Source organism: Anabrus simplex, chromosome 6, assembly GCF_040414725.1.
Source record: "Anabrus simplex isolate iqAnaSimp1 chromosome 6, ASM4041472v1, whole genome shotgun sequence".
NCBI classification, from domain to species: domain Eukaryota; kingdom Metazoa; phylum Arthropoda; class Insecta; order Orthoptera; family Tettigoniidae; genus Anabrus; species Anabrus simplex.
In genome coordinates, this window is record NC_090270.1 from 313,524,963 (window position 1) to 313,544,962 (window position 20,000).

Consider the following 20,000-nt stretch of genomic DNA (forward strand, 5'->3'; position numbering starts at 1 on the left):
ATACTTTCAGAATGTTGCACTCTTCTCTCTTCAGTCCATCTTCCCCCTCTGCGCTCTTTATTTTCTTCCACAAGAACTTTTATGTTGGAAAGTCTTTTCCTGAATTGGTCTCTATCACGACATTCTTCATCTTCAATTCCTAACCTCTTGAGTTCTTCCTTCATCTGATTGGCATATCTCCCCTGGCTTCTTCAAGTAGTATATTTTATTAAAAATTTGTTTATTTAACCTTGCTGGATCCATTCTGACCATGTGTCCATAGAATCGCAACTGTCTTTTCCTTATTGTTGTTTCCAGGTCTTCTGTTCTTTTGTACATCTCCTTATTTGATCATAATCTGTAGTTTCCCTCTACCACCCTTGGGCTGTACATTCTCCTTTCAATCTTTAGTAATTTTTCCAGGTTTGTTAGTGTTGCTGTTTCCACCCCATACAGAATCACTGGTTTTACCACAGCATCATAATGTCTTAGTTTGGCATTAATGGAAAGATTCTTTTTGTTGTAAAGGGCTTTGGTGGCAGTGTTTAGCCTTTCCAACTTACGTCTCCTATTTTCCAGGGCCTCTTTATCCATCCCATTGCTACTGATAATCTCTCCCAGGTATTTAAACTGCTTGGTGACCTTCGCTTCGCCATATTTCGTCTTCATTGTTCTTTTCACATAATTCCTGTCCGTGCTCATCATCTCCGTTTTTGTGAAGGAGATATTTAAACCTGTTTCCTCGGCTATCTCCTGTAGTTCATTTATCTGTGTTATTGCTTCCTGTTCTGTCTCAGCAAAGAGTGCCAAATCATCAGTACAGGCCAAACACTTGGGTTTGACATGTTTATTTTTACTACCTATTATAGCACCTGAGTCATTATGTTTCCACAGTGTTTTCATGACCTTATCTAGAACCACGTTGAACAGTGTTGGTGATAAGCTGTCACCCTGTCTCAGACCTGTTTTTATCTGGAAGGGTTTGGTGATCTCTCCTCGAAATTTCACTCTGGATATGGGGTTTGTTAGTGTTAACTTAAGTAAGTTGAGTGTTTTTTGATAGATGCCATATTCTCTCAGAATGTCCATCAGTGTGTCTCTATCTATTGAATCGTATGCTTTTTGAAAGTCAACAAAAGATATGAAGATGTTCTTTGGTCACGCATTGTAATATTTGATTATCATTTTTAGACTCAAGATTTGATCCTGGCAAGAGCGCCCTCTCCTGAAGCCACCCCTGATACTCTCCCAACTTGCGGTCAATTTGTGGTGTCAGTCTGTTCAATAGGAGTTTAGAAAAAATCTTATACATGACAGATAAAAGTGATATTCCTCGGTAGTTGTTGATGTCTGTTTTCGGTCCCTTTTTATGTAGCGGGTGTATTAATGCCACTAGCCAGTCTTCTGGTATTTTTTAATCTCACTAAATATTCCGGAACAGTTCTGTCGCTTCAGTGATAAAGACGTCATTGGCTATCTTCCACAGTTCTGCTATTACTCCATCTTCACCAGGTGCTTTGTTGCTCTTTAGAGAGTTTATTACTTCCCGTACCTCTTCCTCGTTTGGTGGTTCGGAATCTGGGTTCTGGATTGTGTCCTTCTCAATCTCCAATTTTTCCAGTGGCGATTTACAGTTAAGGAGGTCTTTAAAGTACTTTGCAAAGATCTCACGGTTATCTTTATTGTTCAGGGCAAGAGTTCCATCTGTTTTCTTGAAATGCAGGCTCGGTGCTATATAGCCTTTGATTCTATTGTTAAAGGCCCTATGGAATAATCTGGTAGTGTTTTTCTTGAAGTTCTCATCCATTTCTGTGACTAAGGTGTTCTCTTCTGATTCTTCTCAGTGTTTGGTGTGTTTTTATCCTTATTTTTCGTGATTTTTCCAAATTTGTCACAGTCTTATTCTCGTTCCATGATTTCCACGCCTCAAATCTTTCTCTGATTGCATTTTCGCATTATGCATTCCACCATGCATGCTTGCTTCGATGTTTTGTAGATGCTAATTCAACTGCTGGCTCCTGCAGATTTTTTGCCACTTCATTCCAATTTTTTGGCACCTGTAGCCTTTTCCTGTATTCTTCCCTCTTTTCTTGGATGAGTAATTCACGGTCAATTTTTGGCATTCTACTGCCACAGGTATGCATTTTTCGTCCGGGTATGAAATTCATCTTAATCTGTGATAAGTAAGGGTCTGATGTTACATTAACCACTTTTCTAACTTTGACGTTATGAATTTCCTTGTAATTGTTCTTGGATATCACTACAGGGTCCAGCTGAAATTCGCCTAGCAAGGGATTTGGTCATACCCACGTTTTCTTTTTGTTGGGGCATGCTTTGAAATGGGTAGACATGAGTTTTAAGTTGTTCATGTTGCATAAATTGATCAGTGTTTCTCTGTTTTTATTAGTCCTGTTGTGTGCCGGCTATTGTCCAACTATTTCAATGTAGTTCCTTTCCCGCCCCACTTGTGCATTAAAGTCCCCCAGGAGAATTATGATGTTATTTTTTGGGATCTTGAGTATTTCATCCCCCCAGTTTGTCCCAAAACTCTTCAACCATATCGGGGTTCTTTTTATTATCCTCATTTATTGATGCATGAGCATTTATCAGCATGTATTTCTTATTCGCTGATTTGACCATCATGAGCGATAGTCTTGAGTTTACACTCTTGAAGTCGACTATAGTGTTTAGAAACTTTATTTACTACAAAGGCTGTTCCCAGTTGCGGGACGTTTTTCATGATCTTTTTCCCGGGCTTTCCTTTGACGATTCTGAACCCATCTGATTCAAAGGGTTCTTCATCCACGTACCGCGTTTCCTGGAGGGCCAGTATTGAGATTTGCATAACACCTACTTGAATTACAAGATTAAGCTATTAAAAATAGGCAAGGACATCGCTTTTTTTTCTTGAAGTTTAATCAAAACAAGAACAATACTTCTTTTTGGCACAGAAAAACCCAGTTTAAGTCTAATTCACTATGGATTAGAAATGAAATTAAGTTCCTGTACAGGAAAAAAATCTCTACTCAACACTAAATTATATGAAGCACATCTCGTTGCTTTGCCCACCCTAACCGCCTCAGAATGGGATTCTTTTCAGAAATTCGCATTTACGAAAATAGAAAATGTTATAGCAAAAAACAGACCACTCTAGACAACAAATTCAACATACTCGTGCGTAATAATAATTCTAGTAAAAACTCGCCTCCACACAATAGGCATATTAAGGAATCTGACTCGGGAGACTTGAAGTTCCACGACCCTGTTATAAATCTTTCTGATACCCAACTTAGCACTTCAGATATAAACATCTTGGAAAAAGGTCCTAAATTTAATTGGCCTACTGCCTTTAAATTAAAAGATGCTATTGCTATTACTGCTGAAGCTGAAGGTGCTATACAAAAATTGCCAGTTGACAATCAAACAGAAATTAGATTCAACGCTCGTAAAAAACTCTCCAACTTAATTGAAGTCAACAAATCCACAGCTCCTTTATTCCCTAAAAACGCCATTGATTCTTTAAAACAAAAATCAACGAGAATGATCTGATAGTCACGAAAGGGGACAAAGGCAATGCTACAGTTATTATGAACAAAAAGACCTATGTGCAAAAAACCGAAACTTTTTTTTTTTGGAAAATTAATTTAAATTGATGAAGAAAGATCCAACTAATAATATTCAAAAGAACTTAAAACAAACATTAGCCGGCCCCGTGGTGTAGGGGTAGCGTGCCTGCCTCTTACCCGAAGGCCCCGGGTTCGATTCCCAGCCAGGACAGGGATTTTTACCTGGACCTGACGGTTAGTTCGAGGTCCACATAGCCTACGTGATTAGAATTGAGGCGCTATCTGACGGTGAGATAGCGGCCCCGGTCTAGAAAGCCAAGAATAACGGCCGAGAGGATTCGTCATGCTGACAACACGACACCTCACAATCTGCAGGCCTTTGGGCTGAGCAGCGGTTGCTTGGTAGGCCAAAGCCCTTCAAGGGCTGTAGTGCCATGGGGTTTGTTTGTTTGTTTGTTTGTTTGTTTGTTTGTTTAAAACAAATATTGAAACAAACATCCTTCATTCTCAGTGAATATGATTCTTAGAAACTAATCCACATGAACTCCAGTATTCCTACAGCCAAAGCATTGCCTAAAGTTCATAAAACAGATATTCCCATAAGACCCAAGTTAACTAGGAACAGCCCAACTTACAAAACCTCCAAATTTATCGATAACTTTTTGAAAAAATTCTACAAGTTTGAAAACCCCAGCTCTATTAGGAATTCTATAGAATTTTGTAATTTGACTTAAAACCTAGTGTTACAACCACAACAAAAAATATACTCTTTTGACATAAAAAACAAGTATTCTAATATACCGGTCAAAAAAACTTTAAAGTTCATCAAGGACAATTTTCGAAAACATAGTAAACTAAGCACACAGGAAATAGAAGAGTTCTTAAATATTTTAGAATTTGTAACTTCCAACAACTATTTCACTTTCAATGGAAACATTTACAGGCAGGACAGTCTTCCTATGGGCTTCAGGAATAATGGCAGAAATTTATTTAGACCACTTGAAAAACTCCAAAATTCATAATAAAATTAAAGGTATTGTATTCTGGATGCGCTATGTTGATGATACGTTTGCCTTAATAGATCACAACATCACTAACAGCGATACTGTCCTTGAACAGTTAAATGCGGCCGATCCATGGATCAAGTTTACTTCCGAAGTTGAAATCAATAATTCTTTAAACTTTTTAGATATCATTATTAACAACAGCTCCAACAAATTTTCTTATACTATCTTTAGAAAGCTCACCCAAACCGTAAATACCATTCATCAAGATTCGATGCATCTGGACTCTCAAAAAAGAGCAACCTTTTATAGTTTAATTCATAGAGCTTTTCACGTCCCTTTATCTGACGTGAATCGCAAAAAAGAACTCAATACCATCTACTTAATAGCGAGAAAAAATGGTTTTGGCAGGCATTTCATAGACAGGACAGTCAGCAAAATTGCTAACAAATTCAGTTCAACTCTTCTCAGAGAAGCAAAAAAGAAAACAGATAACTACGCCACATTCACTTACACCAATAAAAAGATTTATGAAATCACCAATATTCTTCAGAAACATAATGTCAATATTGCCTTTAAAACAGTCAACAACAATACTAATTTGTTTTATAACCAGCACAAAATCAATAACATTGTGAATAAATACAACAAATCAGGTGTATATAAGCTAAATAGCAACCAATGTTCCGCGAGCTACATTGGGCAAACCGGAAGAAGCTTTTTAATTAGATATAAAGAACATGTCAACGCCGCCAAGCACAAAAAATATTCCACCATGAGCACTCATATAACAGAGTCCAATCATTCCTTCACCTCCATAGAGTAGGACTTAAAAATTCTTTATTTTCATAACAAGGGCAATTTACTCAACATTTTAGAAAACATCTTTATTAATACATACCAAAAATACAATCCTGCTTACAATTTGACTGAAATTTTATAAACTGTGAACATAATTTTCAAGGCATTACTCAACAGTTCCTATTTTAAAAAACCTTTTAACAAACCTCCATGCAGTTGCTTACTATGTCATTTGGTAAAAACTTTAAAAATAGAATAATTTTCAAATAAAAAACTGAAATAAACATGTCCTTGCTCCTCTGTCAATGTCAATGGTTCAGACAAGTGTAATGTTGTTTTAATTTTGACAAATTTGGTACCAGCTGAAACTGAAGAACTTGACGGTTAAAAATGGCTTGCATGATCGGATGGGATTAAGAGGAGAAATTCCGATTTACATGAAAGGTCTTGGAACTATAGCAGTGTAAATAAGGACTTAAGGAAAGGAGAAGTTTCAACAACAGAGCAGAAAGCATTTTAAATTTTAGCATATAGTGACTAACTTAATAGGTTTTATTCAGTTTATGATTTGAAAATTATTCTATTTTATTCTATTTTAAAGTTTTTACTAAATGACTTATGATTTGAAAATTATTATATTTTTAAAGTTTTTACCAAATGACATAGTAAGTGTAAGTGAAAAGTTTAGACACAAAATAAATATTTTAACAATTTCAAGATTTATGTATAATTTGTTTTGTTGATGACTGTATTGTACAAATGCATCAAATCAAAGAATTTTGTTTGATGTTTTTGCACCGCTGAAGAAGAGAGCAGTAGCTCTCGAAACATGTACGGTAGATAATTATAATAAAATGTAAAGTATTGACAAGGCAGAAAAGTGTTTCATAGAAATTGATACACAGGTCACTTTTGAGAGTGGACCTTCCTCCTCATCTACTACTCAACCCTGGAGGAAATGTAATTTTGGTTTGGGAGGAAGCGATAAGAAGATTTTGACTAGTCTAATGAAAAAAGGGGTATAAAACACAAATGTAATGAAAAAATTGGTGCAGGAATATTTTAAAAGATGCTAAAAAATCTAGGAAGATATACAAAATGCAAACAAAGGACAAAAATGTAACGGAAGAGAGAAAAATTAAACCTGTATGTTCAGATATGTGTAGGTTAAGATGTTCAACAAAGTTTAGTGAGGAGGATCACTAGAAACTCCTTTGTGGATATTGGGCACTGGGCAACATTGATAAGCAGAGACAATTCATTAAGAACAGTTTGCAGGAAATCAATCCCTGATATCGATATGTGCGTGTAGGCGGGAATAGACCTCAGCCAAGAAACAATATGGTGGTTTATTTTAATCTAAATGACAAACATGTCCGGGCCGCAAAGCTATTCTTTGTGAATATTTTAGACATAAACAGTCGTCCTATACATACAGTGCTAAAGAAACAAACCAAGGTTGCAAGAGTTCTTATGGAAGGAGATAAATGGGGGAAGCATGTTAAGCAGCCAAAAACTGAGAAAACTAAAAGAAGGAATCAGACAATTCATTGATTCTATGCCAAAAATTGAGAGCCACTACACCAGAGGAAATACGTTCAAACACTTCATCGATGGAAGTAAAACCATTTCAGAAATTCATGAAGATTAAGCAGCGCACTGTCAAGACAAAAATGTTGGCTACGGGAATTACACAATGTTTTTCGTCATTTTACTACTGAGTTTAACATTTCATTTTTCGTGCCAAAGAAAGATCAATGCAGACTCTGTACTGAGAGAAAAGAAATACTTGGAAGAAAAGCACCAACAACACTTCGCTGAAAAAGATCTATCTCGGGCTGAAAAGGGAAACAGATAAAGAAGTGGTGACAGAAGAAACAGTACAAGTGTTGCAGTTTATGATTTGCAAGCAGTTATGAAACTGCCGAAAGGTGACATATCAGCCTTCTATCATAAATCGAAATGAAATTTTCTGAACTTACTATCTACAATTTGCAATACAACTCCTGTGAATGTCACGTCTGGGATGAAAGCAATGGACATAGAGGTCTAAATGGACTGGGGACGTGTGTACCTCAATACTTGTGAGAAAAATCTAGCGAAAAGAAGGAGAAGTCCTTTTTATTTTACTCTCACAATTGCACAGGGCAACAAAATATAAATTTATGGTTATCGTGTATCACTACGCAGTCCAGTTCCTGAATGTTAAAAGTAATATACACAGATACCTTACAACAGGGCATACACAAAATGAATTTCATTCAGCCCACTCCTTGATAGAACAAAACGTAAAACATCCATTAAAAAGTGGGTACATAGATACTCGCTAGAAACATTTATCTACGTGATCAGAACTGCAAGAAAAGATGGACAACCATTCCCCAAAATGAGATGTGCTATGATAGTTTTAATGATATGAAGCAGTTGCATATGGGAAATGGCCCAATTAACATGGGAGTTGTAAAATTGTCAGATCCTAACAGGATTTAAGACAAGTGCTCTGTTGAATTTGGTGCTTAAGAGTTACATTCCGAAGTACTACCAACCTTTCTATGACAATTTGTAAATTTCTGTACAGACTTGTGTCCTCAATCCCAATGTAGTGCAGCTCTTTTCAGGCACACCCCAATGGAGGTGAGCTGCATGTACCATTTCAACCACATACCAGCACTCCTGCCATTCTTAAATTTTTGGCAGTACCAGGAATTGAACCCGGGCCCCTGAGGACGGCAGCTAATAAACACTAACCGTTACACTATGGAGGCGGACTACTCTGGTGAAGAGATACAAGTCGGAAGAGTGTTTTGTAATATTTAACTTTTCACTTAAATGTTTTAGAAATTTCCATAAAAGGTATATTGCTTATATTTCAGTGTTACTATATCGGCACAATTTGAAGTAAATGAATTTTGTTAAGTGTCAATAATGTCCTATTAGAAAATAGTAGTTAACTTGTGTACGGACTTCAGCAGCAGAACTGTATATGGCTGTGCTGTACAGTAACGTTAAGCTAGTAGTAAGCTCAACCTATAGTATTGTAAGCTGTAGTGTTAGGGACTGGAAATACTTAAGTTGTGTCTGAATTTGTATATGCTAGGGAAGCGCTAAATATCCTAATTCAGAACAGTCTAGATCAACAGCAAGAAGTGTTTGCTTGTTTCATTGATTTTGAAAAGGCATTTGACAGAGTACAACATCCAAAACTTGTAGAACTCCTAAAGGATATAGGAGTTGACAGCAAAGATATCCGCATTATTGAAAACCTTTACTGGAGACAAAAGGCCGTTGTCCGAATCGGAAATCAAACTACAAACGAGATAGCCATCCAAAGAGGAGTTAGACAAGGTTGAGTTTTGTCTCCATTGTTATTCAACCTTTACTCGGATAAAATTTTCAAAACAGCTTTAGAAAATCAACAATATGGAATAAAAGTAAATGGCGGCATAATTAACAACATAAGATATGCGGATGATACAGTCATCCTGTGTGACAATTTTGAAGGTTTCCAGCTCCTGCTCAATAATATCAGTGCAGTAAGTGAGGACATGGGACTAAAAATAAATGTAAACAAGACCAAGTTCATGATCTTCAGCAGACGTGCCAATGCTGAGGCAATCTTACAACTAAACAACCGACAGATTGAGAGAGTAACCACTTTTAAATATCTGGGTGCCATTGTCACTGAACAACTTGATCCCGAGAAAGAAGTGAAACAGAGGATAGCAATAGCACGAAAAATATTTACAAAAATGAAATCTTTCTTTTGCAATGACTACTTAAATTTAAAACTTAGACAGAGGATGGTCAAGTGCTATATATGGTCAGCCTTGCTATATGGTGTGGAAACATGGACTCTCAAGAACATGTTTGTTTTTTATGACCGGATGCCCTTCCTGACGTCAACCTCATCAGAGGAGTTAATGAGAGATGAAATGAATGACGTGAGTGTTGATATCTCAAGAACATATCAGCGAAACGCTTGGAAGCCTTTGAAATGTGGATCCACCGTAGGATGCTCAGGATTTCGTGGGTTGCACGACTAACGAACCAAGAAGTACTCAGAAGGGCAAGAGCAAGTCGGGAACTCGTTCAAACAATAAAACTCCGGAAGATCTCTTACCTTGGCCACATCCTTAGAAATGACCGTTACCTCATCTTACAGCGGATTGTACAAGGCAAAATACAGGGTCGAAGAGGTGTCGGGAGGAGGCGAACATCATGGCTTGGAAACATCAAAGAATGGACTGGAATTCACAGTGTTGAAAGACTTTTCCACCTAGCTAGAGATCGTTCTGCATTCGCCACAGTGATCGCCAACGTCAGGGGGACCTGATACGGTACTATGAAGAAGAAGAAACTAGTAGTATTTCTATGCTGCTATGAAATAAGAGAAACGTATGCTCAGTCCCTAATCTTGTCAGATTTTACTAACAATCTAGCTTTAAGAGGTCAAATTTTAATGAAGTTCACCACATTTATGATAGATTGCAGGACTTCATTCAAATCAACACTCCACGCCGGTTTCTGAGGCAAGCTCATACACGATCCAATTCACACAAACACACGATTCTTTCCATGGAATTGCTTGTTGTATTCTTCTTGTTGTAGTTGTTGTAAGTCATAGTGTAAAATTTTGAAATACTTAAGGTATGTGTGAATTTGTGTATGACGGTGTTGTAATGTTAAGCTAGCAGTAAGCCGTAGTGTTAAGCAATGGGAATACTCAAGTTGTGTGTGAATTTGTATATAATGATGCTGAATTCAGAATGTTAAACCAGTAGTATTTCCTGTATTTTCTTTCCATGGAATTGCTTGCTGTGCTCTTGTTTTGTTGTTGCTATTGTTGTTGGGTAATTATGTTTTAACTTTATTATCACACTACTGTAAGTGATCATTGCCACCGGGATATTTCCCACGTGCGATGTATTTGTTAATAAAAAAAATAATTAAAAATGTCTTGACAGACGGATACAGGACTTTAGGAGATGACACAGCTATTTATTGAGCTATTATTGTATAGAATCATGTAAATCTCCATTCCATTAAATTATTCAATAAAAGTATTGTGAAATATCTACCTAAATAAGTTATAGCACTTGTAAACTTTTAAGAGTGTTTGTTGTTTGTCCAACCCTTGTCCCGTTTCCCTACGGGGTCGGGTATGAGGTGAGATGAATTTGTCGTGGCGGTTTTTTATGACCGGATGCCCTTCCTGACGTCAACCTCATCAGAGGAGTTAATGAGAGATGAAATGAATGACGTGATATATGATAGTAGGGAGAGGGTGAAACCCGGTGCCGGCACATAGCCTACTCCTGTCGAATAGCACCAAGGGGTCTGCTCAAGGCTTAACGTCCCCATCCGACGGACGAATCACCATCAACAGCGTCATATGCCCTCACTCCATATGAGCACTGCGGAGAGGTTTGGAATTTAATCCAGGCTTTTGGCACGCAATCTAGTGATTAGAAATTGTATACCACCACCTCCCCTACCCTGCCGGCCAACATTCTGATGGTGAAATTTTTTTCGACCAACGGGACTCGAACCGGCTAACCTCGGTGTTAGACCGTTTTAGACTTCAGCGCCTTAACGATCATGGCCACCAGGCGGGCTAAACTTGTAAACTTTTAAGAGTCCCTCCTGAAAAATCATGAATTTTGAGTTGTGACACCCCTGTCGCAAATGAGCAATATCTTCAGTGCATTTTTGCTCAAGTTTGGGAACTCCTGTCTTAAAGAATATCAACATTTTGGCAGAGCCATTCACGGAAAGTTCACTTTTAGTGTTGGTGGTGGTGATTATTGTTTTAAGAACGAGCACAACTGGGCAACCATCCTCTATTAACATAATCAGAGGGGAAAAATAGAAGGGATCCAACACTTCAAAAGTTTAGGTATTGACCAAAGAAAGAAAAGGGCCACCAAGGGCGTGAAAATGAAAGACCCTGTAGGCCTTCATGAGTAACACTGTCAGGGGCGGAAAAGAATAAGATTTGACCAAGATGGGTCAGACAGGATAGATGAAAGTGAGAAGCCTGACACAAGTGGAAGGAATGCCAGGACTCCGCTAAGGGCCCCGTGGTAGCCAAACCACTCTCCCAAGTTCAGAGCCCCGGGGGTGGTTTTTAGTCACGCCTTACGACAGGCACCCCCATCCAAAAGGGGATCACTTTTAGTGAAAATCTGATGAAAGTTCTATCAGTTTTTATCAGTTTTTCCTCTTCTGCAGTACTAAAGTCCAAAGAAACATTACCAGTGAAAGGATTTTGAACCCACTGACACTTATCATAGTTTTTGGGGAAGTAATTTTCAAAATAAACAATGAACTGAAGTGTCCTTCAATTATGGAAATAATATCTGCAGTAAAGTCTATTTCATTTCCTGTTATGAAATGCCACAAACATGGAAAGTAGTTCATTTCTCTCCCTTCATTGAATTTCCCAAAGAAGCAGCTTCTTTTTGAAGGCCAAAACTTCGTAATAAGCTTAATCAAGTGGATTGCACTTCCCTGCAGAGTCTTATTCAACAAGTTCAATTTTGCAAAAAAGATCACCTAAATAAGCAACATTCAACAGGAAGTCAGTGTCCAGAAAGCACTTGGCACTGACAAGGTTTTCTTCTTCTACATAAGAATAGATTTCCAGCCAAAGTTCAAAAACACACGATAATATATTTCCTCTGGAAATACTGCTATGAAATAAGAGAAACGTATGCTCAGTCTCTAATCATGTCAGATTTTACTAACAATCTAGCTTTAAGAGGTCAAATTTTAATGAAGTTCACCACATTTATGACAGATTGCAGGACTTCATTCAAATCAACACTCCACACTGGTTTCTGAGGCAAGCTCATACACGATCCAACAGGCGACAAAAGAAAATAAAATTGAAGGGGGAAGGGGGAAATACAAAATAAATGTGTGACAAGTTCGCAAAGATGAAAAAAACTTTGTCTTTCAACTTTTTTGTAAGTTGACATAGCTGCTTTCTTCATCACTAATACATAAAACGCCAAGGTGCCCCTAGGAGTCATTCAAGTCGCCCCAGGCCACCATTCAGCACAAGCTGAAAACCTATGAATTACAAAATTACTGAAATCGGCTGGGTAGTTCCTGAGATTACTCTCTGTATACAAACAAACTCTCTTCTTTATAATATTAGTATGTACATTAGAAGTGCCTTTACTGGCAAGATGTAGTGTTTACAGTGCATTTTGTCATCTGGTACGGGCTAGATAAAATATGTCACTTTCACTGACCTGTCTGTCTCATCCTTGGCACTGAGGATATAAAAGTAACTGAGGTATAACCTACGTTATTAATGCCATTCTTCAAGCAGCCAGTCCCGGTTATGAATGGTATGACAATGCTACTCACAGAGTTAGTTGGTCCATGAATTTCAGTGGGCTTGGCAGACTGATAGATAACAACAACTTCTGGCTTGGTGAGGAAAGCAACGGAAAACTACATCACTCCTGATTTCCCTAGAATGAATCTTCAGTGATGCCTAGACCATCTATGACAGCTGATGTCACAGCTGCTGAGGATCAAACCAGCCTTCAGGCTATATACCCAACATACAGATAAACCAGCACCACCACCACCATCATCATCATCTGTGTATCTGTGTCTAAAGGCAATGCTTTGTCTATGCAACCATTTCCTGTCCTCAGCTCCTAATTTCATTTCATAATAAGAACAATAATGGAAACTCTGTGTCAAATCTTGAAGGAACCTTTTCCTCGGTCGTCCTTGACCTTTCTTCCCCGCGATTTTTCCTTCTAGCAGATTGGTAAGAAAAGTATTGTGTCACAAGATGTGGCCAGTGAATTTAGCTCTTCTTCTTTGTATCGTTAACATCAGTTCTCTCTTCCCTTGAATTTCTTGCAGATCGCTTTTGTTTGTTCTCAACATACAGATGAGAGGTCAATATGAGAAAGGAGGGACAAGGATAAAAATGAAACACTAAAGGACAAGGATATACTCCACTCTAAACATAGCAATGTCTTCATAGACAAGCACACTTTTCATCAATATCAATACAGACAGTTCTTCCTGATACATTTCTTCTTAGCCTGTCGCTAGCTTACCTGGTAGAACTAGACTTCTTTTAACCCCTAAATTAGCATGCATTTTTTAAAGTTGAAATTAAATGAAGAAAAATAGGTAAATTAAAGAGATGAAAGAATGACAGAAGAAGAACCCAATTACAATATCTGGGTAAGGGAATTAATGATGATGATAATGAATGAAGTAAGGGTTAATCATTCTCCTTTTCAAGAGGAAGGAGACGAAAACAACACCTACAATTTTTTTAAATATTTACAGAGAAGAAGACTATAAAGAATACGGCAGTACTAATTTTGCCAACCACTGTGTATGATTTTAAATAAAAAAATCCATTTAGAAATATATAACAGAAGTATATGAAATGGTTGTCATTACTTACCGCAGTCTGCTGCACCACCCTTCTGGGCTGCTGCTGAGGAACTGTGCTGTTTGTTCCACGCAACATGACAGTGCGTGCAGGATTCGCCTGCACCACTCTAGTGGGTTGACTCAGTACCACCCTCTTAGGCATGTTCGGTGCTGCAGCACGCACTATCCGCTGGTTGGGTGCAGGTGCCACAGGATTCACAACCTAACACACAAACACACCCAGCATCACTATTATCACAAGTTAAAAAAAAAAAAAAAAAAAAAAAAAAAAAAAAAAAAAAAAAAAAAAAAAAAAACCACACCTGCTTCATATGACAAGTCTAATTTAGAGTGGAGTAAATTTCTGGAGTACTAGCTGCTGTACCCGTTGATGATGGGTTAATTTTTGTGTAATTACAGCAAAATTGCAATCTAGCATAGACGACTGGCACCAGAAGAAGCGAGGGATGCTCAGCATCAATGGACTTTGCAATAAAAATCTAAATGTGTGAACGAATATCTCCATTATCACAGCTCATATGGCAAAAATGTACAAGACATAAATGATAAGATATAGCATTTTCCATAACTTTTGTTACGTCTAGTTCTACAGAACAAAATTTTAAGTATATATTTAGAAATCTGTAATAAATGCAATAATTGCAAATAATTCTATTAGGCCCTATTCATTTCTTGTATGGCATAAAAGATTGAAATTTTTTTTTTCTTTTCAATTTTTGTTACATACAGTTGAAATCTTACAATATAATTAACTGGATGAAAATACTGCGGTAGAACCTTTATGTTATAGTATAGATTATTTTAATGATCTGCACCTGATTTTCCTCCGTTACATTACCAATGTACAACCTCCGTGATAACATTGTGGGGTACCCTCTATGACGGCTTCGTTGGTTGATTTCTGTACCACTGTCGTTGAACATATGACGATATAAAAGCAGTATTATTATTCTGACACTTCACATCAGCTATTTACCTTTGTGTTAGCAGTGGAGAGAACCATCTGACTCGGTAAGATCTATCATTCAAAAACAGCATTATTACAGATGAGCCAAACACTCCAAAGCATGGTCGATTCTCGGGAAGCATCAAGCACTTCAAGTGCTGTGCCTACATTTATTGAATGCAAGATATGTCACAGAAAGTTTACAAAGAGGGGCATTAACATACACATAGCAAGAGCTCACGAGCAACTATCTCAGGACTCATCATTGCTAGATAGTGAACAGTTGCACGTTAATTTAGGAATTCCTCAGGCATCTCAAACTCTTCATACAAATTTATCAGCTAGACACAGTGCGAATTCTTCAAACCAGGCATGTGATAACATAAATTGTCAGTGTCCACACTGCGGATGTCATTACTCCAGTTCCCGTGGGGTCAAAATACACATCAGCAGAGCTCATCCTGATATTCACCGTCAAATTTTAGTTTCTAGAAATCGACAGAGGGCTGATCCCTCTCAAAATGTCCAAACAATCGTTCAAGAAAGTGACCCTAATGCTAACACGGAAACTAAAGATGTCAACACACTACCGCATGAATTTAAGCAGAAAATGATGCAGTGGCGAAGTAGATTTTTAAACAATTTGACAGACGAGCAATTTGACAATGAGATTAACATTTGGTGTGAGTTCTTGGCCTCTGCGATTGATCTACTTCCTGGCCCCAAACATCCGTCACGGAAATACTACCAGTATAGGAAAAATAAACAAATCACAGACAACCAAAGGAAATATAAACAGACAACCAACCCTGAACGGGCAACAAAACGGGACCGAATAAAACGCCGCGAAAAATACAAATATCAGCTTACCCAGTACCACTTTTACAATCAGCGCAGAAAGGCTATTAGATCTGTTTTAAACTCCAATGCTGAAAACTGTAAAATTCCTTCGGATGAAATATTTCATTATTTCTCTGAAATTCTCGGGCAACCTAATGACATGATTCGACCCGAATACCCATCTCATACAAGTGATATTGATAGGGAACAAATTGACATTTTATTTAATGACACTATAAGCCCAGATGAAATCAGATTTGCTATTAATCATATAGCCGTAGACACATCACCCGGCCCAGACCACGTCCTCGTCAGAGTTATCAAAGAAAGTATTGCAATCGACATAATATCTCACATTGCCACACGTATGTTGAAAACTGGGGTTGTACCTTCTATCTTCAAAAAGGCCAGGACTGTTCTAATTCATAAAGGTGGAGATTCACTCAATATTAAGAACTGGAGACCTATCACAATCTGTTCAGTAATAAGGAGAATAATTGAGCGGGTCCTTGACAGGCGTCTTCGTGAACATGTTGTCTTAAACCCCAATCAACGAGGATTTACCAACTCCTCTGGAACGCATGTCAACACTGCGATACTCGACTCTCTTCTCCGTGAAGCCAAAAATAAACAAGCTAATCTGACTGCTATATTCTTAGATATCCAGAAAGCCTTTGACAACGTTGGTCATGCCCATTTAAATGAGACACTAAAGTCGTTACCAATTCCATCCAAACTTACGAATTTAATCATGAATCTGCAATCAGGAAATGTCACACAAATTCAGACGCAGGGAAGCAAAACAAGACCTCTCTTGATAAGCAGGGGAGTTATGCAAGGTTCTCCTCTGTCGCCAATCCTGTTCAATCTCGCCATCAATCATATTCTGGATGACCTTAGCGAAACGTCGATATCTACCCAATATGGCTTTCAGTTGAGTCCAGATCATGAAGCTCTAACAGTGTTAAGTTTTGCTGATGATGTAGTTATTGTTGGAAAAGATTCTGAGTCAGCTTTAGTACTTGCTCATGCGGCCATACATCAACTACAAGAAATTGGACTTAGCATCAATACTGGAAAATGTAAAGGAATATGCATCAAACATGGTCACCTGTCAGAAGAAAAACTATTCACGGCAGATGAAAAACAGATACCATGTCTGAAGAAAGGAGAATCTATCAAATATTTGGGTGTAAATTTTTCCAATGAAATTACCTTCCAGTCCGTCGAGGTCTTAAATAAGCTCAAAAACACCCTAGAGCTCCTCATTTCTTCACCCCTTTTGCATTCCGATCAAAAATTTGTAATCATAAACACTTCAATCTGTCCCAGTTTGGTATATAAATTTCAGACAGTACCACCACAAAAGATTCCAGTCAAATTTACAAATGACGCCGATATTATGGTTAGGGGGGCATTAAAGGAAATTTTGCAACTTCCCATGGATGTCCCGAATGATATGATATACGCTGAAATGAAATTTAAAGGTCTGGGTTTATTTTGTGTATCATGGGAAATATATCTGCAACATATTAATGCATGCAAAATTTTGAAATCTTCCAATAGTAATTTTCTACATTCAACGAGAAACTTATGTCAAGAAATCAGCACAAGCCTTGCCATATTAAATGTAGCAGAAACAGAATCTATTCGAGACAAAAGACATGGCTTTGTAGATACAAAGAAAGTCCGACTCGAACTGAGAAGAAGAGCCTTTGACAACTGGAGCAAAAAAGAGCATAAAGGCAAAGGTGTAGTCCTATTTAAACAGTATACTCCAGCGAATACATGGATTCGTGATCATAAAGGATTGTCTTGCAGTGAATGGCGTGATGCAATAAAAATGAACGCCAATGTCTCTGCTGTGCGTACTGTACCTGGCAGATCCCAGGGCAACAGCCTCTGTCGGCGTTGCCACAGAGAGTTCGAAACTCTTTCACACGTCCTGGGAGCCTGTCCACATGGTGAATTACTGCGCACCTCACGCCATAATGTAGTCAGATCAATGATAGCTAACGCTCTTAGAGGACAAGGTTATAATGTCTATGAAGAAGTACACGGTCTCTCCAACAGAGGAAGCAACCGACGCATTGACATTATTGCTTTTAAGCCATCCTGTTCTGAAGGTTTCATCATTGATCCAACAATTAGATTTGAGACCAACGAAAACCAGCCGGAAGAGGTCGATGCAGAAAAAAGAAGAATTTATGAAGAAACGGCGGACTTCTACAAGCAAAAATATAAGCTCTCATCCATTTCTGTAATCGGCTTGATGTTAGGTGCTCGAGGAACAATACCTGCATTTTTTGTCAACTTCTGCAATACCTTTGGGCTAAATAGAGATTTTATCTATAACATCGCCATTACCACACTCAAGAAGTCCATCATGATCTTCAAGAACCATGCTTGCGGACCTCAAATAAATGTTTGACATGCCTCACTCGACTGCCTACATTTAACATCATACGAACACATTATCTATTGTATCCACATCCATTATTGTTGTGAAGGTACTCTTTGTCTTTGGGCAACCTGCAGCTGTTGCAGGAAGATTGTATAATAATAAATAATTAACAGAGAATTGTAACATATCCTGTTTTGGTTCCCTTTATATAATTATGCTAATACAGTGGAATCTCATTAGCACATTTTTGAAGGGACTAAGAAATTTAAACATCATATGCAGAAAAATGTACTACTGAAAAGCAAACAAAATTTACAATTTATTGTGTGTTTAGACAGGTGATGTGATAAAAACTAGTTTTCACGGATTTAAATACAGACCGAAATATATAATTATCCAGAGTGGATTACTCTTCCTTTTTCCTTGTTCCAGCCTGTGTATGACTGAATCAATCTTTGTTAATACAGCCATATAATCATCACCAACGACAAAACTCAACACAAATCGTCAAACAGTATCTACTGCTTTTATAGCATTAGACAGCATAGGCACTGGCTTTGGATATGTTCGATCCTCTCAGTCATCACTTTTGCAGCTGCAGCTTCTCAGATGTATGCTGATCCAGGATTTTATCAATCGTCATAGACTGACAAACCATGACACTGTCATCACATTCTGTGTAGTCGGCGAAGGTGATGTCATCCTTCCCCACCAAGCATCTTCTTCCACTATGTTTTCATTGGCAACAAGATGGCAAAACTGGCTTTATTGATACATTTCCATATGATAAACATTATTATGCCTATTCTTAAATCTCTCGATCTAACCACAGTAAACTTGAAAATTTGAAAGTCCCTACAGTGCAAAATGAACTGCCTGGGCTCAAACCACCTTTCCATCTAGTGGGATGTTAGTTGAATGGACTTGCTTAACCCTCTACTGCCCAATGTGACTTTGAAGTCACACATCATTCTGTACACATTTTCTACTGTTAGAATGCAATTGAGCCACTACTTCCCAGTGTAACTTTCAAGTTACAGTATGGCTGTGTGATTTTCAACTGTTTATAGTTTAATAGTTATATGCATAAGACACCAGGAAGCGCCAAATGTATGGTTGGGAGCATTTCCCAGGCACATGGCGGATAGCTAGTTTTACAATTATGTTTTGTGTTATTACTAACAAATTATATGCATAAAAAATATAGAAACCAAAGGTAAGCATCTTGAATATTTTATGAGACTGTTATTTTATAAGTCAATTTTCACATATCAGAACATTACTGCCCAGTGTGACCTGGAAGTCACAAACCTAATTTTTGAAAATCAAAAATGAAAATTCAATAAAAACTGCATTCATGTGTAGTTTACAACATATTTAGTATAGGGCAGAGAAAATTTTTTAAAACATAACAAAATAATTTGGGCAGTAGAGGGTTAATCTACTTCAGTAACACGTTTTCCAGCTCGAGAAACTCACACTCAGGCTCTTGTATTTTTTGTCACTTGCTCTTCTTCACAAGCAAGTACGATTTCTTTCCTCTTTTTTAGTATGGTGTTCAGTGTGAATGGAGGAATGTTCAATTTCTGGGCAGTATTCATATGCTTCATGTCTGGTTTGGGTTACCTGCTACAGGATGGAGTAGACCACACAGCCAGCAATTCAAATGCAAAGCACTGAATGGTAGTAAATAACCCAACTCAGCAAGGGGCCAACGACTTTGGGTGGAGGAGCCCCTTTAGTTTGGTGCTGGTTCCCCAGTGGAGGAAATACCACTGAAATCCAGCAGCGAGCACCTCTTCTCTAACAAAGAAACCCTTTCATCCGTAAGTCTCTGATATGATTGAGATTTGGTACGACTTCAACAGGAATGTTTTATTCAGCCATATTAAAATTAGATGCCCAATCATATATTTAGTACCTCTTTGGGGGTGTCAAACTTTGCTCATTTGACACCGCATAGACAAGAATGAGAGGCAGGAAGCAGATAAGAGGCGGCACGGTCGGCCAGCTCATCCGCC

At 37.9% G+C, this 20,000-nt stretch overlaps 1 protein-coding gene across 1 annotated transcript in view; it reads right to left on the bottom strand.

Moving 5' to 3' along the window:
• LOC136876001 (uncharacterized) overlaps positions 1 to 20,000 on the bottom strand; it is a 262,339-nt gene that overhangs the window by 12,168 nt on the left and 230,171 nt on the right. Inside the window, exon 18 of the mRNA XM_068228298.1 lies at positions 13,800 to 13,991. Within this exon, the coding sequence (XP_068084399.1) occupies positions 13,800 to 13,991 (192 nt within the window). The remainder of the gene's footprint in view (positions 1 to 13,799; positions 13,992 to 20,000) is intronic.